Below are 23,079 nucleotides of genomic sequence, written 5' to 3'. Positions count from 1 at the left end.
TTTTTAAAATGTATCACTGTACTAACATGACAGTCAGTCAAACATAATTGCCATCTCTACAAAGCAGACAATTTATCCAAAATCAAAGGACTCTGTGCCTACCTTTTAAGGACAAGGGACTGGATCTTGTGAATTCTGTACTTGACGGCCTGTGCTGTTTGTGAACTTCCAAGTATTCCTGAACTCTTGAATCAATGGTTTCTTTTAACAGTAAACAGACTTCCTAAAGTAAATTAAAAATATTAAAGACAATTTTAAAATTTAATGCAACATAAAATAAGTCAACATCGTGCACATTAAAAAATCAACAGTGAAAATTTTATTTTGTTTGCTTTTTAAATTAGCTATAAATACTGAAAAGAATGTAATATGTGCTCATTGATACATTGCAGATTTAAATTTGCTACTGAAGTTTGTTCGAAACTATGATGTTGGCTTACTCTGTGATCTGAGAAACTCATTTATAATTTCCCTCTGCCTCAGATACACATTTCTAAAAGGAAGATAAAAACGCCTCAGTGTAAAAATTAGGGTGATGAGGTGATGAAATCAGTGAGGCAAAGACTGTTTTCATATAAATATCAATCAGCTGTTGTGTGGCAAATAGAAGAGAGAAGTCAAATAGAGCCATCCCTGGCGGGCGAGGAGAGCCCCAGGGAAGTGCCTAGTTTGGCCAGGCTGGCGACTGTGGATGAAGGAAGGAGCCAGGAGTCAGGGCATCTTCACAGGGAACTCTGACACCAACCTAGTCAATAGTGGGCCAGCCCCTCCTGGTTTCATGTGGGGACAATGTCACCAGATCTTCCAGTTTGCTCACCTGGAGCCAGAAACAGTGGTTTTTTATACAGAAATTTCCCATTTTTCAAATAAGGTTCAAAAAACTTTAAAATCTAAACACGTGCATTCATTAATTCTGCCTCAGGCTTACAAACCTACAAAAAAGAGAACAGTATTGAGTCGTGGGTTGAATAGAGAGCTGGAAATCACTAATCTGATTTTCTTCCATGTTCTTGATGATTCTGTGTATACCCATTTGCTTTTGTGACAACTGCAATATATTCACCTATTAATGGTGAAAATAATTTAACTTCTTATATTTCTCTAAAGTAGATTAATATTTATTAGGCAACAGAAACACATGGTTTGAATTCAATGTTAACATACCATACCATTAGAAAATTTCTGGAGCTGTCTATTGTTTTATGTATTAGGGTTATTTATAAAAAGAAAAATAAAACTTTAAAAGTCCAACCACACCCTGGGAAGACATTATCCACTTCAGTTATACTACCAGAAAAATGTAACCTAATGTAGGAAAAGCAAACAAAAAATGTACACAAATCTAAATTTCTTAGATTGAGAACTGATGCATGAGGACTGATGATTCTGGTTTGATTCCCAAAGACTCTGAAGAAGGTTCAGAGTTGCCCAGGTCACCTCAAACCTGTTTCACTGGTTTCGTGCAATGCCATCTCAGGTTGATCTCCTAAAATCTTCACAAATTAAAACGAGAACAAAGTTTTAAGCCGCTTCAGTAGACAATGACAGCCAAACTTTTATTTTATTTTTTTATTATAAACACATGTACTCCTCAAACAGTATAGAAAACCCTCGATTTAACTCACAAATGTAGGTTTGTAGATGAAATACAAATACTGGTCCCTTCTTTCCTCCCCTCATTTTGCAGCCCAAAGATGCAGGGCCTTGTGGAATACAGAAATATCCGTTTACAGTTGAGTGTTTTAGCATTGTTCATAAAACAGAAAGGCAGCCTTGCCTCACACTGTTGTTTTAACAATTAAAGAATTTTGCTTCACATGCAGGGTTCAACTATGACTGAGTCTGAAAATATGTGAAAGACATACATGGAAACAAGGATTGTTAAAATTTGGCCATAAATGCCCTATAAGGCTAGAACTAAAAATAGTACAACAAAAATAAAGCAAAGGCCCATACACATAAACTTTCTCCCTATAGTTACTGGGCTTTTCTTTGATGAGTCAGGTTTGATGAATGGAAGGTAGATCCTGTGCAATGTGGTCAAGATTCCCTAGTAACTGACCACACTTAGCGAACCATTCTCTTCAGAACCAGAACAATGCAAGAAAAGACAAATTCCCAGCTAACTTGGAGGGGAAGATGAGGAAGGAGACCAAGTTCAAACTCATGAGCAAGAGACACATACGGACTCTCTAGGCTAACAGGGGCTCATGTTTGCTTCCTCAAGTTTACCAATGGAACAGTTTGAGTTTGACTGTTTGGGTACACAGACTACTTGTGCTGGACTCAAAATAAACATATGCTTAATCCTTTTTCTGAAAAGGAACTGGATATTCTTAAGATGTTTACTACATAAAATGACTTAAAATGCAATCAAATTGATTGCTCATTAAATCTCAGTCATTAGACTATCTAATGATAAAAAAAGAGATGAAAAGCACTGAACATAGGCTAAAGTCATATACTTTCCTTGACTAGTTTCTCTTCTCTCTGTCTCTCTCTCCCCACCCCACCACACACACACACACACACAGATTATCCCAGTGCAATTTTAATGTCAGTGAGCATGACTTAAAGTAGAAGCTTTAAGTACTTCGCTTTGAGAGCAAAAACGCTCAGCTTGTTGGCACGACCTGCCCTATCACAGCTGCCACTGCCACAGAGCCCTGCAGGTCCAGTCGTGCCCTGAGCATCTTTGCTAAGTCATGCCCTGCTGCCCGGATGGAGGCAGTAGGTGGAGCAGCCCAGCTGCGTGTGGCATCCTGGAAAAATTTCACCTCACACTTCGTCTAGGAGGTGATTCATATACTCATGGCTTTATTTTAAAGCTTTCCAAATAAACTGACTCTTGGCAAAACTGACAAAACATCAACAAGAAAGGTCTAAGGCAGAGGTGGTAAAGCTGGGAAAGAACAGCAAAGAATGAGGATTCTAGAATGCTATTGATGTAAATCAAGTCAGAGCCTTTGGGGTGAGCTCCCCTCGGGTGAACATTAGTCACCTGAAGGAAATGAACTGTTTTGTGTCATGGGGACATGTGTTGTTAAGCCAAAGCCTGGAATTATATGGAGGTGAGTTGGAGTAGGAGATGTTGGCCTACTAACTGCTACGCCCTGACTCTTCAGGACACAGTCCACGGTTATCTACTAGAACAATAAATCCCATCATACTGAATCTTGTGCCTTCCTTCTTCCAGCTTCAAGCCACCAAGTATCCTTTGTGAAATTATGACAGCAAAGTCCAGATTATTTTATTACCTTTTGATTGAAAATGTATTACCCTATACATTTTCTTTTGGGGAGATTTTTTTCCTGAGTTATCTCCAAAAGCTGACTGAAAAGTTATCCCAGTTTTTTGGAGTTTTGTGGTCTTTTTTTTTTTTCCCTCTGAGTGCATCACTATCACTAGTGTCTTTTCCATATACCACCTTTTAATAAAACGTGCTTTTGTTTCTGGCTCTAAGAAGCTATTGTGACAAATGACTATCACAGACACACAAAGTGCTATAACATTTTGAAAGTTATGTAAAAGTCTGCCTCACTATGTACGTGCTCTAGAAAGCAGGCTCTGGAGAAGGAAGCAAAGCATGTGCTGAGAGCAGATGCACCTTCTAACCCTCTGCCACGTTAGTACTTGGGCGGGATCTCGGACCCTGAGAGCCGGGAGTGTCTCACACAGCCCCTGGTAGAACCCATGCATTTGCAGCTGGGGGAGGGGGGGCTGAGGCCCAGGGAGGTGCAACATCCTGCTCCCAGTCAAACAGCCATGCATTTTCTGACTGACCACCCGCTTAGTGACTGAGCACTGTCACAGAACAAACACGGCCAAACATCTCTGCTCTTGTTATCAAGGGCTCATGCTAATAAAAGGATGGTAGCAAATGAAAGTGCAGATGATTAGGATTTCACACAGGTGAGAAAGATCAGCCTTGTGTTAGCCCGACACCTTCATAACCAGTCAGATTAAAATCCCTGCTTACTTGAACAGTCACTTTAACTTCTTTTTTTAAAAAAAATATATACCACCCCTTCCCCCAAATTAAAGAATTAGGAAATTAGTTAAATAATAGAGTAGCATATGAAATCTATGAAGGTGTCAGTTTCTGGGGGAAAAAAAGCAGGAGTATGCCTGTCACTGAGAAGACAACTATTTTTCAAGGGTTAAATACCACTCAATGTTTTTGCCGATTTATTAAAATGAATGCTGTTAACAGCTAATATTTCTTCTAGCAGCAGCTACTTGCATTTAAATAGTGAAAAGTTTTGTGTACCTCTTTCTTCTGTTCAGAAAACCAGCTGGCATCTTTGTTTGAACCTTGCGGGAATAAGTGAAGATCCACGAGGACAGCAAAATTCCCACACTGAAAGACATAGAAGGCTGTTAGCTCACACCCAGCAAACAATGAGAGAAAATCTCACAAATTCCTATGTGGCAGCTCATAGTGAAACGGCAACAAAGTTCATACTAGACAGAAATGTCCATGGGGGCAGGGCTACAAGTTGTAACCTGCAACTTTCTGTAAGTTTGACATTTGTAGTAGAACCGCTAAGGAGAAATATCATTTTAATCAGGACACAAAAGACAAAATATTTCCCTCTGGGCTGCACCATGAAGGGGGATACCCAGGCATCCCATGGCAGCTGGAAGATTATCCAACACTGAGAAAAGTATTAGGTTGGTGCAAAAGTAATTGCGGTTTTTGCACTTTTTTTTTTTTTTTAAACCTTTTAAATCGCAACTACTTTTGCACCAACCTAATAAAATAGGTCAGAGGTAGGTAGGCTCCGGAAAAGAACGATTCCATGGACCGTTGGTTGGGAATTCCTTTTTCTAGATGGGAGAGAATATTATCAGCCTTTGCATTTTTAGATGGACAAAGGGTTTGGCTGGGACAACACATCTTAGACTAGAAATAGGAGCACAAGCGAATGAAAAAGAACAAGGGGAGGCAGATAGATGCTGAATGACAGCTATCGAAACGAAATAAGTTTCATTAAAATATGCTACAGAACTGTACAAAGCCTGCCTCCTCTCTTATTCGATAGGCTAATGCTGAACTGCACTTTGAAAAAAATGGAAATATTCTATATGTACACTGTTCAATAGGGTGGCCAATAGCCACATGTGGCAACTAAGCACTTAAAATGTAGCAGCTGTGACTGAGAAGCTGAATTTTCAATTTTATTTCATTTTAATTTAAACAGCCACATGTGGCTAGCAGCTCTGTGGCACAGCTATAGATCCTGTAAAAAGTTGTAGCCTTATAAATCCTCACACCTTATGAGCAAAGTAATTTCTGAGACTCAGGATAACTGTGGAAGACCTAACTTAGAAAGAAATAGATGAGCAAGACTGCAGCCTGAGGGTGGTCTAAGAGGTCCACAGGGTCTGCTTATGGCCCACAGGGAAAAGTCACTTTTGCACCTATTTGGCTGAGTGGTGTTTTTTTTTTTTTCCTTTTTAAATTCCGTGCTATTGACACCTACCTCGCGCCACACAGAAAAATTAATTTGAGAGGGATCGTAGACCTAAACATAAAAACCAAAACTATCTTTCTGACTTTATGGTTGAAAAAGATTTCTTACAGGTCCCAGAAAGCACTAAATATAAAAGAAAAATAGTTAAATTAGACCTTGTCAAAATTTAAAACTTTTGGTCATCAAAAGGCAATATTAATAAAATGAATATGTTATGTCACAGACCGGGGAAAATATTCATAAATACATATATCTGACATAAAGGACTGGCATCCAAAATACATAAAGAACTTATAAAAATCAATATAAAAAAGCAAGTAACCCAAACTTGGACACTTCACAAATAAGATAAACAAATGGCTAATAAACACATGAAAAAAGTGTTCAACATCAGTCATCAGGCAAATGTAAATTAAAACAACTCCATACCTACCAGAATGACTACAATTAAAGACTGATACAACAATTGTTGGCAAGGATGTGCAGCAACCCAAACTCTCATATATCACTAGTGGAAATATAAAATGGTCAACCACTGTGGTAAACGGTTGGTCAGTTTCCTATAAACATACCTTTATTTACTCACTGAACCAGCAATTCCACCTCAGGAATTCACGCAAAGAGATAAAACATATGTGCACACAAGAGACTTGTAAGTAAATGCTCATGGAAGTTTTTATTCCTAATAGCCCAAACGGAAGACAACCCATGTCTATTGACAGGAGTATATTCATTCAGTGGAATGCTCCTTACCAAACTACTGATACACTCAACATGGACGAATCACTAAAACACTATGTTCAGCAAAAGAGGCCAGGCAAAAAGAATACATACGGCATGATTTCATTTATATAAAGTTCTAGAACAGCAAAACTAGATCTATGGTCAAAGCAATCGGAACACTGATTGCCTGGGCAGGAACTAACTGAGAACAGGCACAAAAGAACTTTGTGCGGTGATGGGAATATTATATACTTTGGTGGGGTATGTGTCAATTAATTTCACTGTATATGAGTGAATAATACATCAATAATCACTTTTTAAACGCTGGGTAAAAATACGATCATATTTGTTAACAGCTATTTAAAATGTAAGTATTGTCCCTGAAACTGTGTGGGTATTTTGTGGGAGACTAAAGTGAACTTCATTGGGTAATAAATCATGAGGTATGATGAAAGATGATTTCCTCTGAGGTCAAGCAGTGCAGTGTGACCCACTAAACTGTATTTTAATGTGTTACAATAAGCATTTTATTTTAATGAAAGATAATCGAAGAAAATATTGGAATAGAATTTAAAAAATATCTATGGGTCACATGGTAAAGCTAAGTATTATTTTGTGAAATTTCTGTATGAGTGTACTGAGTTATATGTAAAGCCTATTTCTTGCTGTGGATTGTGGTCAAAGCTATTTGAAACCATGTTCAAGTACACTGTTATTTAAAAAATTTCTTCACGATGGTTGATTATAGATTTAACCTTTATGGAGTATGCTGCCACCAGGTGGAGGTCCTTTGCCACAACTATAGGATCTTAGCCAGAGGTTATTAACCTTTCCTGTGCCCCGCATGTATTTGGCCAGCTGTGAAGCTCATGAAACCTGCTCAGAATCATGTTTCTAAATGTATGAAACACAATTCATAGGATTCAAAAGAAAACCAATTTTACTTAACTATGGTTATGTAAATTTTTAAAAATTGTGATATAGTAATGTAATGTACTTGTTTAACAAAGCATTGGCTCTTGTCACACAGCGGTGGACTTAATAAGTACTATAAATTCATAGTAGTGATATTTGAGAATGTGCCACAGCTATAATATGAAAAGAGCTATGCTTCGTAATGGTGACAAATACTGCGAATGCTCTCGTGTTTTGAATACTTGATTCATAATAAAAACTACACTTATTAGAACTTGGTTAAAATAAAGATGTTAACTTTTTTCCCATCCAAGTTCACTGACCCTGTGAATTTTATCACGGGCCTCTCCATGGATTACAGAACAAGAGCTCCTCTGAAGCAGGGAGATGTGCCTCACACACGTTTTCCTGTAGGGTGTTCTACGAGGACCCCTCAGTCAAACCAAATTCTCTGCTAACCCTTCTTCATTAGCCAAAATAATGTTTAAAATAGTTTAAAAAAGAAAGAAAGGAAGGAAGGAAGGAAGGAAGGAAGGAAGGAAGGAAGGAAGAGAGAGAGAGAGAGAGAGAGAGAGAGAGAGAGAGAGAGAGAGAGAGAGAGAGAGAAAGAGAGAAAGAAAGAAAGAAAGAAAGAAAGAAAGAAAGAAAGAAAGAAAGAAAGAAAGAAAGAAAGAAAGAAAGAAAGAAAATAGTGATGCTCAACAATCTGAACTGAAATCCTGTAATAGTAACTTCTAAAAAATAGCAAGGTCTAATCTGGTATTTTCTTAACTTTGATCACAAATACCTAGTGTAAGTTTGATTATAAACAGACTAATTAGAATGTCCTCTTTTTTTTTTTTCTTAAATAAATCATCAAATCTTACTCTGGTGCTCCAACTTTGCTGGGATTTCTGCCAGACTCCACTGCGGGGCACACATGCAGTCCCCTCCCCCGCAGCAGGGCTCTCCCTCAGCAGCCAGCAGTTCTGAGTTCTCCAGCAAGAGCTCTCTCTAACTCCCACACTGATCGGAGGTATTTTGCCTTTATAAAGTTCCCTGCTCTCAAAGCTTTGCTGCCTCTTTTCTCCCAGGAGTAAACAGAAGGCTTTTTTTTTTTTTTAAAGCCGCTTACTGCTGCCAGCAGCAGAGCCTGCACTTCTTAATTAGGAGGAGGTTATTTCTACTCTCAGCAGAGAAACTCTCCGGCTCTCTTCTGAGAGGAGCAACACATTGACTGTCACTCCTTTCTCAGGCCAGGGCTGCTCATTTTACCCAGGCCCCATTACGTCTTTCACAGCCCAGAGGCTACTTCTAGAAAAAGCTGCACATCCCATGCCCTGGGCTGTGCGTCAAAAAGGCCAGGATCTGCTCCAGCTTCTAGCCCCTCCACCCAGAGCTTTCAGCCAAAACCCTGGGAGTCAACCCTAACTCCGCCCTTTCCCTAACCTTCCACAATCAGTCACCAAGTCTAGATTTTACTTCTTAAAGAGCTAAACACACCCCAGCTCTCTTGCTCTGCAGCTCACATCATCTCCCACTTGGAGTACTAGGGCCACTTCTCTTGGTGTCCGGATGAACTCTTGATGCCCCTACCAGAGTAATCGCCAACACGCAGAGGGAGCAGGGCACTCACTCCAGCTGCAGCTCTGAGCAGACACAGCACACAGCCTCCGATGAGCCCCACTCTCCCACTACTTCCCACTGCTCTTGGGCACCTGCTGTTTTTGCCCGCTGCTTCCAATGCACCTCAGAGGTCCTGTGCTTAGTGAATGCCTCTGCTGCCGTGTGGACGTCTCTCTGGAGTGTTTCTGAACAGTCTCTCACACCGTCCTCTGGCTCAGGCTCAGGCACATGCTTCATGTACTTATCTATTTCTGCATTAAGTGGCTGGTTCACATAGGGGCTTCCCCTGCTGGGCTGTGAGCTCCTGGGTGGAGACAGGGTCCACATTTCAATCTCTGCATACAGGATTAGCATAGTACCAGCTCACAGTAAGTGCTCAGTATTTAATGAAAGAAAGAAGGAAGAAACAAATGACAGGACCAAATGAGCTCTGAGTTTTGGGCAAACTACAGCCTTATCTGCAAACTTAGTGTTCTGAGCCCATTCTGGAGACACGGCCATTCTGATTCAGCCCAGGACACTGATGTGTCACAGAACAACTTCCTCCTTCCCTATTCTGGATTAGCTACACCTATGTCATCACCAGTGACAACCAGTCATTTTCCATCGCTTGAAAAAAAGAAATAGTAGGATCCTTGGATTACCTCATGCTAAACTCACTGCCAGCCAAGCAGGTTGGTGATTTTTCGTGCCTCCTTCCTAAGAATTCCAAAGCTGCATCTTGAACTATTGCCAAGTCTTCACAGGTGGGAGATCTTGTCTTCTAATTTTATATGGGGTGTAAAATGAAGGTAAAATGCTAACATGCAGACATCTCAGAAGCAGGTTCAGAGCCAGAACTCTGAGATATGTGGAAGGTTTCCCAATTCTCTCATTCATTCATTCCCCACTGAGTTTCACAGGGCACTGGGCCAGACCCTGAGAGGGAGCACTGCAGAAATGTTATCACAGCACACACCCAGGAACCAGAAGTAGTAGAGGAGCAACTCTGCCTGAGGGAGGCAAGGGAAGAGGGCATGATGTCTCGGCTAAGTCCTGAGAAACAGGCAAGTGGTGGAGAAAGAAAAATGAATAGCAACCACACTGTGAAAGAGACCCGAATAGCTCGGGGTGCTCTGGGGACAGAAAAGTCTGCAGAAATAGGGCAACAGATGAAGCCAAAAGAGCAGGAGGATTCAGACCGTAAAGGAACCCTGGACAGGTTGGGGGTCGAGGAGACCTATGGGCTGGAGAACTCCCTCAGGACAGTAGGGCACGGCCTGGCAGGGAAAGCATCAGAGCCAGGCACACAGCTTTAAAGCCACCACAAGAACACAAATGAGAGACACCGCAAGGTGAGCCTGAGGTGAAGAGGAAGGGGCAGCGTTGACGGTCACTCAGAAGACAGAATCGAGAGGATACGGTTGGGTGTAAAAGGAGGAAGAGTAAGGATGACACCCACAGCATGTGAGTAGTTTCAGCCATGCCCATGAGGCTATCCACAGGTAGCTCATCCATATGGGTCTGTTGGAACTGTCACTGCATTTTATACCCAACTGGATCAAGGACTTAAGGCTGTCTATTTTAAATAGAGGAATTAAGTAAAAAACAAACAAACAAACAAAAAAACCAAAACAGGATAAAAACATAAAATTAAGCCAAAGACCAATTTGTACAAAATTCCCATCAAAGTCCTAAGCCTCTGCAACATTTAGCTCCGAGTCACTAACGTAAAAAATGAAAGGCCAGCCAGAGTCCGTAAGATGAGAATAAATCAGTGCTGAGAATAACTCAATCATTCCTGATACCAAATCTAGAAAGATACTTCTGAAGGGCTTCATGAAAAAAATATGGCAATTATCTTCCTGGAGTATCAACTTTACTAAAAGGCTTGAGGAAAAATATAAAACATTTTTATATCAAAACAAACTGCATATATACTACAGTAAGAAATTAAAGTCACCTGGTTCTTAAAGGAAATGTAGTGCCATTTCCAGAGCACTTGTGGGCCAGGCAGGCATCGTGCTAAGCATTACCTATAGTATTCAATTTAATCTTCACCACTAGTCTGTGAAGGAATACAACGATTACTCACATTTATAGATAAGGAAGTGGAATCAGAGAAGGTAAGGACTAGTCTAGTATCGTACAAGCAGTAAAGGACAGACCCAGGAATCAAATCCAAATGTGTCAGATTCCAAAGCCTATTGCCATGCATTACTTTGAAGAAATATGCCCATTGTGGAAGGCCACTCAGGACTCCCTACCAGACCCCATGGAGGGCATATGCAAGGCTGCCTGGCCTGGAACCCACTCCACGATACTTGGAACTGGCCTCCTACTTCCCCTAGGGTGGGTGATGGCAGCCATGTTTGCCCATTAGTGCCAGGTGACTGAACCAGGAGTCTAAACAGGGCACTAAGCTCCCTTCCCTGGGCAGTCTGACTTCACGCTTGAAGGGAGGCACTGAGATTTCAGACACTGAAGCCGCCAGAGTGGGGTACCATGTTGGATCAAGAATGTAGTGTAGTGGGGAAAGCCCCACCACAGAGAGACTGGGGCGGGAGGAGTGGTTAGGGAGAAGGAAGGATGAGAAGGTGAAGGAAAAGAATGCAGCAGAGGACACGACAATAAATCCCGTGGAAGGTGGGGTTGGGGTGATGAGGAAGGAAAAGAGGTCTCCTGACATTAACAATGCTATCCAAAGAGTTAAAGCTGAAGAAAAGTCAACGCAAATATTTTGTCAGTTTAATTCCCTTGGCTTGTTCTTCATTAAAATACTTGCCCAAGAAATCCAAGCTTGGCTTATACATTCAAGAAAAGAAACCTGTATACCTTTAGGATGGCATATACGATAAACCAGGTGACAAGTCAGGGGATGGAAGAATAAAGAGTCATTCCGTTGGGATATACTGTACCCTTAATCTATCTGCAAAACCTTGCTAAGGGTGAACAAGCTGGCAATAACCACAGTTAAGATTCATCGAGCATTTCCTGCATGCCAGGTACTGCTTGTCAGTCTCATGACAACCCAAAGATGCATAAACTATTACCACTCAGTGTTCTGGAAATACCGAGAAACTTAAGAGCTCTCTTTCTCTTTTAGAAGATCCCTGGTGATCATAGCTGGTTTCTGTTTGGTGTGGTGCCTTGCCAACCTGGCAATACTTGTCAGGCCAGGTATAAGGAACACACTACAATCTTAGTAACAGAATTAGACACAGCCTGAATTCGAGATCACAGTACCTGAAGAAAGCCCTATGATGACAAACGGGAGAATGGCCTGGCACAGGAAGTCCAAGGTCGTGCCTCTCTTCTGACAGCTCCCCAGTTTAGGAGGGGTGTGCCACCTCCCTTTTCTGGGTGTCAGTTTCCCTCTATGTAAAAAGAATGGGCACAACTAGATCTTTGAGGTGCCTTCCACTTTAAGGTCCCACCTCCGGGTTGTGCTCTGGTTTACAACCATTTGCTTGGATGCTATTTGCCCACATAATGTTTGCCCTCCTGTAAGGTTACAGAAGAGGCTGATGGAGTCTCAGACCTCATACTGTCCTCCAACAGTGCACTATGGGCGACCTAAGCACAGTAGTAAAATACACCATCGTTTTTGGAATAGAGGATAGGAGAGCACATTTCCTGCTGGGCCGACTTCTGTGGGCATGATTTAGACTTGGAAACCAATGCCAGAATGTGCCTAGAAATCACGGTATAAGCCAAGGAAAAGAGAGACACTCAGTGGAATTGGGTGAAGCAAAAATCTTAGCAACCAATGAGCTCTTCCCCAAAGCGTTCTCCAACTCCGTCAGGCAGGATTAGGCCCTTCTCTGCTGCCACAGCACTTTATTCATGCTTCTGTTGGGGAACTCCACAGGCTGTAAACATCCACCTCCCACGAGTGACCTTCGGGGAGGAGCTGCCTCCTCTTACCTTTGGGTTGTCAATGCCTATAACGGGGCCTGGCACACAGATGACAGTGACAAGTGTTTGTTAAATGAATGAAAAAATACATCAGTGATGAAAATTACGTGTCTGCCTGGCCTCCCTAGGAGGGACTACCACCCTCTCACCTGTACCCTGTCCTCAGAACAAGAAATACCCTGTGGTGCTTTCTTGCTCATCATTTACAACCAAGGTTGCCTCACATACACACAGAATACTGTCACCCCAGAAAATGGGTAGTGGGGCCCACTGCTCCCTGCCAGATGTTATTTCCCCACCTTCCCAGCAGATGGAACAGCGGCAAAACCTGGCTGATGACATGATTTCAGATTCACTGGAGTGAACGTGTATGGGGCTTCCCTGGTTGCAAATGGATGACTATTCCTTTGAGCTCAGGTTTTTCTGATTCAAAGGGAAGCAGGGAGGGTGTGACCTGTCTGAAGTGAAAAGGAATCAGGAAGAGAGGGAGTGTCTCTCGTTTGGTGGCTGCTGTGGGACTTTTGACTCCAGGTCAGGGAAGTACACTTTTCCAGTTGCTTGTTTTTCTTAACAGATTTATTGCTATGGTTGGAAAAAGATTCTACATAGATAAGGAGCAAATCACAAAGGTATGAGAAATAAAGATAACAGAAAAGCAGAGCTAATGGGTTTGATGACAACTCCTGAAAGCACCAGCAAATCGAGTACAAGGCTGATGTCCCTCAGGAAACGGTCTCTGGTCCCCTTCTATGAAAGACTTTCGGTTTTTGTTTTTTGGGTTGTTTTTGCTCAAGTGCTCATACAGTGGTTCACGTCTTCCTGCATAAGATTTGAAAAGCAAAGCAAAGAGCTGCTGGGAATAAAGCAAAGGCCAATGAAAGTGGTTTTATGAAGGGACACCTCAATTTAATATATGCTACTGGAACTGTGCGTAGTATCTGAGGCTCATCTGAAACCCAGCACTGATCAGGGTGTAGGTAGAAACAGGCCCTCCATCACACCCTTTGAAAGGTAAGAAATGACTTCATTCCTCTAGACACTTTCCCTATTTCCAAGACATTATTCTTTCAAATTAACCTGCAGGCCGCTATTCAGGATGCTGGCCGGGATGTACAGAGCATGTGCAACAATGAGGGGCAGCACGGTTTGGGGGTAGGACAGAGCTGACTTCCAACCCCTGCCCTGAGCCTCAGTGCTTCCAGACTCTGGGTAAGTTCCTGTAATGTAAAATAATGAAAAACACCTTATGGAGTTGTCAGGAAGATTAAATGAGAGAACGTAAGTGTAAGAACCTTCAGCACAGTGCCAGCCATACAAGGGACTCAAGAAAGAAATATGGGCTGGGTTGTTTTGTGTTTTTTTTTCCCCTCCAAAGGTAGAATTTGCCTCAAATTCCAGGGCATTTTAAATGAACTCTGATTTGTTAGTTCCATAAGATTTACAAATAGATAGGGCACAGGTTTCCACCTATTCCTACTAAGAGCTAATAAATGCCTCATAATTCTTTTGCACAGTTTTACTCTGGCCACACACTGCTTCTTAGAAGAAGAACAGATGGCTTGTAATCACACCAGGTTACAAGGTAAAAATATGAACTCTCCTATCACATATTTCTGCAACAGAGAACATAAAATGAAAAGATAATCTGATGGAAATGATAACGTACTTGTCTATAGAGAACTTGTGTTGAGAGGGTCTTAAAACTAGCATAGTTAGCAACATTTAGACCAGTCAGGAGCGTGTTCAGGACCAATTATGACCAACCATACAGTAATTTGAAAATGAAATTTGGTAAACAAGAAAAGTATTAGTCCCCACAAATTCTGCTCACAATTTTATCCAGCATGTTATCAAGAAGCTTTGGATTGTGCGTTTGAATTATTATAAGGTTGGTGCAAAAATAACTGTGGTTAAAAGGTTAAAAATAATTGCAAAAACTGCAATTACTTTTGCACCAACCTAATAGAAAATATTCTTTTTTTTTTAATTTATTGGGGTGACAATTGTTAGTGAAATTACATAGATTTCAGGTGTACAATTCTGTATTACAGCATCTATAAATCCCATTGTGTGATCACCACCCAGAGTCAGTTCTCCTTCCATCACCATATATTTGATCCCCCTTACCCTCAGCTCCCTCCCCCCAACCCCTTACCCTCTGATAACCACTAAACTATTGTCTGTGTCTATGAGGAAAATTTTCTTTTATGTCCCTGGGAATCTTGGTATTTTTCAATGTAGAGAAGAACAAAAGAAAAACAGTGCAGCCTACAAGTTAAAGAAACTTAATGCAAATTATAAATTAATCAAAATGAAAAATAAAAAAGAAAAAGTGTGACTATTCCCCTAGTTGATCAATGCCTGCAATTCGTAGATTGTTCAAAAAGGTGGCCAGTCTTGGAGGGAGATATCTTAAAAGAGGAAGGGAGAAAAAGATAGGTAGCACAATTTTCCTACCTCCTGGGGGTGGGGGAGGGGGTGCCAAGAGTTTTGATGAGCACTTTGGGGATTCTGGATGACTTAACAGGAATCTGGTTAAATGTAAAATAATCTAAGGAATCCCCCACATCAGTATCTTTCCTCTGGAATCCTCACATCTACTTTGAAATACACCAAAGGACTTGCCAGACAAAGAGGTGACAGGCACTCTCTGTTCCATCCAGTTGTCATTTAATTTTCCTGGAGTATTAATATTATGTAAGTACTGTTAATAAAAGGGGGCTACGTTTGCTCTTCTGAACGGGGAAAGGGTAGTGCTTTCCAGGCCAACTGTGATAGGCCAAAGATAAGACATGTAACCTTTATAGGAGGGCAAACAGAATCCACATATAAGGCTGCAAACCAAAACACAACCACAGAGGGAGGACTTCCTGAGGACTATTGTACATGAAAAGTTTCCACTTCTGCAGGGCCTGAGAGAGGCCCAACCAAGTCATGTGCCAGCCCCTGCTCCACCCTTTGGCCATACTTTTCATCTTCCTCTGACAGTTCAAGAAAGCTCTCTGTGTGTACAACTTGAAGGATATTTGCCCACTAGAGCATAGAACCCTGGCTTTCAAAGTACCAGCAGCATCAGCCTCTCCCGGAACTTGTTTGATATGCAAATTCAGACTTCCTAATCAGAAGTTTTAGGAGTGGGCCCAGTAGCCTGTGTTTTAGCGAGCCCTCCAGATGATTCTGGTGCATGCTCACGTTTGAGAACCACTGCTGTAGACTACTATGTCTCTTGAGGCCTACTAGCATTCTCTGCACAATGCACCAAAAATGTTATACATTAGAAAGGGGAAAAAAATCTGAATAGGCTTCACACTGTAACACAACAGAAGGTGACAGCTCATGAGAATATTATTACAATTTTAAAACTCACAAGAACTTCACAATTTTATTACGTTGATTTATTATATCAACCACAGATATAACAGTGCCTCACTGGGAACCTTAAAAACCCACCTCTGGATTAGGATGATAAATATGATCATGAAAATCCAAAGGAAAAAAGAGATCTACCTGCTGAATCGAGGTAGAGCCTTAGGAAGAAATGAAAGGAAAGGCCGGAAATGGAAAAGAAGGAGGTTGTAAGCCCAAGGGAGACAGGGAGACCATAGAATTGCACTTACATGAGTTCAGGTCAGTGGGCTCAAGGGAACCCTTTCCATGGCATGAAGAGGACGGGTCCTGCACATGGCTTGGTCACTGGGTTAATGAGGAGCACTGGAGTTGCAATGACATCCGAGAGGGTCAAATTACATCATACTTTGCAAAAGGGACAGAAAGATCGATTTTGCAACTATAAGTTTAATCCCTAACGGGTTATTAGAGGGGATCCAGGAGAAAACTCAAATTATGAAAAACAAACCTCATTTTCTTCTTTGATAGCATTCCTAGACTGTGACAACTGGTAAAATATGGTTGACAAAGAACACATGAACCTCAGCCAGGAATCAGGCAAAGCTTCCTATGAGATCCTTTTGTCCGAATCGCTCCACCAAAACAGCTTTAGTCAAGGTTAACACTGACCTTCATATAGCCCATCCAGTGGTCAATTCTTGGTCCTCACAGTACTTGAGTTCTCTCAGTGCCATCTAACAAAGTGGTTCATTCACTTGACCCTTGAAACTCTCACTTGTGGGCCACCATGCTTTCTTTCCTGGTTCTCCTCTCTCCTCACTGGCTGCTGTGTCTGTCGCCTTCGCTGGCTCGTGCCCATTGCACTAACATCTGAACAGGGCTCAGTCCTTAGACCTCTCCTGTCTTGATCTATAGTCGCATCAGTTTGAAGGTTTCAGGTACCGGCAGGTCACGTGTTGATGATGCCTAACATTTCTGCTCCAGCCTGGACCTTCCCCCAGGTCCAGATGCACATATCCAATTGCCTACTCTTTGGCATCTCCAGTTGGATGTCAAATAGGCATCTACAACTTAATAAGTTCAAAACTAAGCTATTAATGTTTTACCCTCAAACTTGCTCCCACCAGGTTTAGCTAAGCCAACTTGCTGAATGGTAACTCCACTCTTCCAGTTGCTCAAGTCCAAACCCTGGAGTCATCTCTGATGCCTTTCCTTCTCTCACATTCTGCATCTAATCTGTTAGCAAACCCTAACAGTTCTACCTTCAAAAGGGCCTGCCTGGCACACAGTAGGAGCTCAATAAATATTAACTGAAAATAAAATCTATGAATAATCAAGTGAGTCCTGGTAAATGAAAAACAGAAAAATAGGGATGGAGGAAATGACAATTAGATGGACTCATAACTAGTTCAACAGCCATGACCACAGGCGTCATTAAGGGCCAAACCACAACTTGGAGGGAGATGCTGCAGAGCTTTTTCCTTGACTCTGGTCTTGGTCCACATTCTTCGCAGTGATGTGGAGGAAGACACAGTAGACATGCCCACACAATAGCTGGATGATACTGCACAGGAAGGGACAGTGAATATCTGGGGTAACAAAAACGATCTGGGAAAAAAAAATAAAACAAAAACCCCTGTCTTTCTGACTCAGAAAGATGAGATCAATCTAACTAGATGGACTTTCACAAGAATATATGTAAGGGCCATCATTTGGCTCCAAAAAACTAATAGCCCTCACAGAGGTACTCTCAGTCAGGAGTGAGCTCTGTGAATGGTCAGCATAATGCTATGGCCGTTGACGATGGGAATTGCATTTCAGGCTATCTGAACAGCAGAGGCCAGCATAAGCGTTATTTGGCTGTGCTGTACACACGTAGTGCTCAGTGAGGCTCAACATTCAAAGTGAAACAAACTGTCACGTATTAAAATAAGAGTGACCAGGACAGGAGCGACACTTCAAATCATGTTCCAAGGATCAGTGGAAGCAAGTAGAAAGATTTACCTAAAAAAAGAAGAAAACAACCAGAATAAAATAATATTACCAGGACTTTTAAAGGTGGAAAAATTATCTTTTTTTAGTTCTTTAGGGCCTTACGGAATACAGAACAGGTGAGAGCAAAGAAACCAAAAGGACACAGGCATTGGTTCCACGGAAGGACGACTTTCGAACTGGCAGGCTTTCCAACGTGGGAATGATCTGCCATGGGAAGTGGGAGTGTGCTCAGTACCCAATTCTGGAGACCAAACTTTACAGACTGACATAAAGCATGTGAAAACGGACAACTGAATAAATACTGCATTCTCACAAGACACTGGTCTCGTTATGAAGGTTGATGAAAACCCCACAGGAAAGGATCTGCTACTGACTCGCTGCATTTTAATGATGAACCATTCCAACCATCTAATGCACCATTGGCTTCTGATTTTTCTTTTAGTGTACCCCTAAAAATGAGGGCTTACTGACTTCAAGAATCAGAGAACTTATCTTCTAAAAGACAATTTAACACATAAAGCATGTGCTTTAGAACCAGGCAGATGTGTGTCTAAACACTGGCTATATCTTTTACTGGTCATGTGGCCTGGGGCAAGTTTCTCAGCCTCTCTGAATCTCAATCCCCTTTTCTGTAAAATGGGGATAACCATGCCTGCTCTCACAGAGATGTTGTTAGGATTAAATCCAAAGAGAAAAAAAAATACAGTAGTAATTAACAAGTAGCAGTTAGTTAGTAAATTGGGAGTAGTTAAATAATGACATCATTCTTAGTCCCTGTATCCCAACTAATGAGGGTGACAAAACTGAGCAGTGCTGTCCAGTAACTTTCTGTGATGCAGGAAATGTTCCATATCTGCACTGTCTGATACCTTAGCCACAAGCCACAGGTACCTGGGCCCCTGAAGAAGCTAGTGCAAATTTTGAATTTTATTTCACTCAAATTAATTAAAATTGGCTTGTTAGCAATTAATTCATTAATTTAAGTGGCTACATGTAGCTAGTGGCTACCGTACTGGACAGAATAGATACTTCCCTAAAGTGACTCCTGGCTCACAAATCCTGGTTCTATAATTTTAGTGAGAGACTAAAACCAAAAGAGCAAACCGCGTTGGGAACCCCACAATAGGAAGTGCCCGGTGATGCAAAGGGGATTCCCATCCTGCAGGGAACTCCAGAAGGCTCCTCCGGACTGCATGTGAGGGAACGACAGGGACTAACCTGGGAAATTTCTATGACCTTTACCAAGGCCGGTGCTGATCCAATAGAACTGTTTTATTAAAGGTGTTTTCCTTGTAAATAGAAAATGAAGCAATAAAACTGTTCCTGCCAATTAGAGGATTAAGAAGTTTAAGTTTCCCTTCACCTTTCACCCCTTTCACTGTGACCTTGCTTTATCAAATCAGAAAACAAAATTCAAGGAGAATTCTTAAAATTATCATTGCAGTCACTGTAATCACTCCTAATCCATTGGCTTTTGCAGAGAAAGAACCTTCAAGTTTGGTGCTGAATTTCCCCTCCTATTCTGCTCTGCTTCTCACAGCTCAGGAAACAATCCTATAACTACTTTCATCACTGCTTCATCAAGTTTCTACAAAATGAGCAGGAGTTCAAAGGGAATTTTCAACCAATTCATGCCTAAGGCAGGAAATTGAAATACCAAATGGGATAGAAGAATGTTAGACAAACACAGGCGAGGTCTGCTGGTGAGAGCCCCCATTTTTCTTCCCCTGACCCATTTTTAGAGAAACTACAAAGAAGAATAAAGGGAGGTAGCTAATTGGTCACAGGACCTGTTTAGAGCCACCTCTACTTTCCTTTTCTAATTGAATGCTGGGAATAACACCCTCTTCAAGGACTGCTCAAAGGGGAAACGTGCTGGAACAGGAGACCACTGATGAAATGGCTTCAGAAGCTGAAGATCATTAATTAAGAATATTGAGAAGGAGGTTGAAAGCTTAGCTGGAACGAGTGGGAGGGACAACTCGGTATCAGCTGCTACCTACACCTTAGTAATTAAGCCTTAGGAAGTCTCTCAGTGGAAAGTTACAACTCCCAGGCACTCCTTGGATAAGTGGAGTCTCCTGTGGCCACTAAACTCTGAAGACAGACTTTAGAGTAATATTTCTGACATCCACTATCATGTACCCTTGATTCTCAGGATGCAGTATCTTCTAAGCATCACACCGTAAGCATCATCTCAACCTTAAGTGTGCAGCAGTGTGGGGACAGAGCCAGGAGTGCAGTTTCCAGGCTCTCAGCCTCACGGGGAAAGGTGCTGGCTCAGGTAGTAAATGGCCATCAACTATGATTGGATGGCCACCAGCTGTGGCTAGTTGGCCGTCAGCTGTAGCCAGTGAGCCATTGGCCACTAAGATAACTGCCGTGGCTACGCTAGCAGAAAACGGGGGCTAGCCAGAAGGTGGTGGCTGAGCTGGCAAGCACGGATTGCAGTTAGCCCTGCGGATTGCAGCTAGCAAGAGTCGTCGGTCGGTTGGCAGCAAAGCGGACAGCAGGTCGCACGTCGTGTGAATCCAGCCTCCAGTGAGACTGTAGTGGTGTGACTCCCCTACCCATGGCTCCGTGGGTGTTCCTTCTTGGCCTCACCGTGTCCTGTGTTCCTATGTGGGGAGCGGGAGCTGAGACTCCGCCGGACGCCCCGCACGACAATCAGATTCACCAGGACGGAATGTTACAAACAGACTGCAAAGCCTCACCCCCAGAATTTCTTATTTCATAGGCTGGAGGTGAAACTGAGAATGTGCATGTTTAGCAGAACCCCAGGTGATGCTCATGCTGCTGGTCTGGAGACCACACTTTGGGAATCAATGACCTAGAAATAAGGGTTAGCCAACTGGGCAGCACATTAGAATCACCTGGGGAATTTTTAAAGACGACATCCAAATTCTACCTTAGGCCAATTAAATCAGACTCTCGGGATGCGGCCTGGACATCAGTACATTTTAAAAGCTCCCTATCTGATTGTAATATGCTGGCTGGGCTGAGAATCACTACAGAAAAGATCACCCTCAAACGATTTAAGTTGGAGCCTCCATATTCTCTTACAAATTAGAAATAGGGAGGAAGCTCTTGGCATCTGCTTGATTTCACCTACACCTGGTGGTGATGTTTCACTGGTCATGTCCCCCCACCCCACAAACAGAAATATAATGATCCTTTGTACCAGCAACCCCGTCTCCCAAGAATTTTCTTAAGATTTGCTAACTAGAGTAACTGAAGATCTGTGAACACTGATAAATCTGCTCCTCTCTTGAAAACATGGTAAGCAATAAATGGTAAATTTTGAAATGAAAACGAACCCTACAACTAGATGAGCAGTGGGTAATGCTTTTTAAAACATTTAAAATCATCTAACATCTTTCTTCCTCAATCTCTTCTATTTTCTTCAAATTCCTTTCCTTCTTTCCAAATCAGATTCTTTTACTCATCTTTGCACATCTCTCACTTGTCTGCTTCTATCCTTCCTTCATCATCTCTGCTTTAATATAAGTACTCTATTCCTATGAAATAAAGTTGTATGATGCCTGTTCCTAATTTAACAATTGAGAGAACTAAATATTTTTCTTGGTGAGAAATAAGAACCAAAATTAAATTAATTTGGTATGTACCTCCTGATGAACTCTGCCTTGGGCATTAGCCCTCAACAGGAAACCTACTCCCCACCCTGAATTTCTCAAATTATGGAATCTCCAGGCTTAACTACACTGTGTGCCATACATCCACACTTACTGATGAAGTGTGACAGTGCCGTTTACCTCCAAGTAATAAAGCTGAAGAAAAAGAAATATATCATTCATAAGCTAGCACTGTGGTTCTGAGGCAAAATCACCCCATCTTTCCCCCCACCCACCCCAATGTGCAATATCTGGAAACAGTTAGGGTTGTCACACCTGGCATCTAGTGGGGTGGGGTCCAGAAAAGCTGCCAGACATTCTGCAAAGCACAGGATAGACCACAACAAAGAATCATCTGGTCCACGCTGTCACTGGTGCCCAAGCAGAGCTACCCTGCTCTAGAAATTGCGATATGAAGTCAGCTGACTTCTCAGGCACTGGAGAACTCACAGGGGTCTAAGCCCAGCCAAGAGAAGAAAGAGAAAGGAGCAAATGGTTCCGAGTCACACAAGTACTACAAAATGCCCAGCCAGAGGAGAGAACTGGGGCTGCTGCTCATCCTCTCAACTGCCCAGAACAACACAGAACGTGTCCCTTTAGCCTTGATCTTGCCAGATGTAGTCAATGAGAGCTTTTTTCCCATGGGGTTAAAGATTTAATTTGGTAACAAACAATTCCATTCCATGATTCATCTCCTGGCCAAATGACAGACTACCCTCACTCCATAAAGCATTCTTATATCACTGTTAACTTTTAACAAGGCCTAAACCAATGAATGAATGAATAAATGCAGAAATTCTGGACAGATAACACTTTAGAAACAGATGAAGTCATTACTTTTTGTAAAAATCTAAATGATAGTGCTGCCCATTCTCCTGAGAGAGTTACCTAACCATTTTGATTTGGGGCAATTTGCATAGGGGTCTTTGCACAGGGGTAGATGGGGGTAATACTTAAGGAGCTTTCTCATGGGTATTAATATCATAATGAAATCATGACTATTAGATGTATGTCCTGTGATTAAATTCCTAGAAAAATTACACTGATCTACAAAACTGTAAATATCCTTGAAAATCAAAACAAATATGGTAGCTAGCTTTTATTTGTGATACACTTCCAGGTTTTAAATGCCAAATAGCTCCTGATTGGGTCATTTAAAAATCTACATTTTAAATGGACTGATTAAGGTTGAAGTGCTTAAATGCCTCAGAAAATAGTATTTCCATTCCAGGTATCCACTACAGGGTTTCTTTAAACAGCAAAGACCACTTAGTTCACCTGAAGACTTACCTTCTTCCCAGTTAGGGAGGGAAAGAGGGTTTGCCAATAAAAGATTTACCAGAAAAGAGTGAGCACCAGCAAGACAAGGGGAACAGTTCTTTAGCTATGGCACAAACTGCCATGGTCACCCCATATTCTCACTGCGCCCTCCCTATGAAGTTAGTTATTTTAACATATTCTTAAGTTTTACCATGTAACATAAACTC

General features: G+C 41.8%; 1 protein-coding gene across 1 annotated transcript in view; it reads right to left on the bottom strand.

The window, feature by feature from the left end:
- SLX4IP (SLX4 interacting protein) overlaps window positions 1-23,079 on the bottom strand; it is a 183,008-nt gene that overhangs the window by 61,877 nt on the left and 98,052 nt on the right. The window contains exons 3-4 of the mRNA XM_081033239.1: window positions 4,271-4,360; window positions 103-223 (exon numbers count right to left, since the gene is read on the bottom strand). Of these exons, the coding sequence (XP_080889365.1) occupies window positions 103-223; window positions 4,271-4,360 (211 nt within the window). The remainder of the gene's footprint in view (window positions 1-102; window positions 224-4,270; window positions 4,361-23,079) is intronic.

This window comes from Rhinolophus hipposideros (genome assembly GCF_964194185.1).
Source record: "Rhinolophus hipposideros genome assembly, chromosome: 22".
Taxonomy (NCBI): domain Eukaryota; kingdom Metazoa; phylum Chordata; class Mammalia; order Chiroptera; family Rhinolophidae; genus Rhinolophus; species Rhinolophus hipposideros.
Note: the sequence above shows the minus strand (reverse complement) of the source record. Positions and strands in the feature narration are given on the sequence as shown.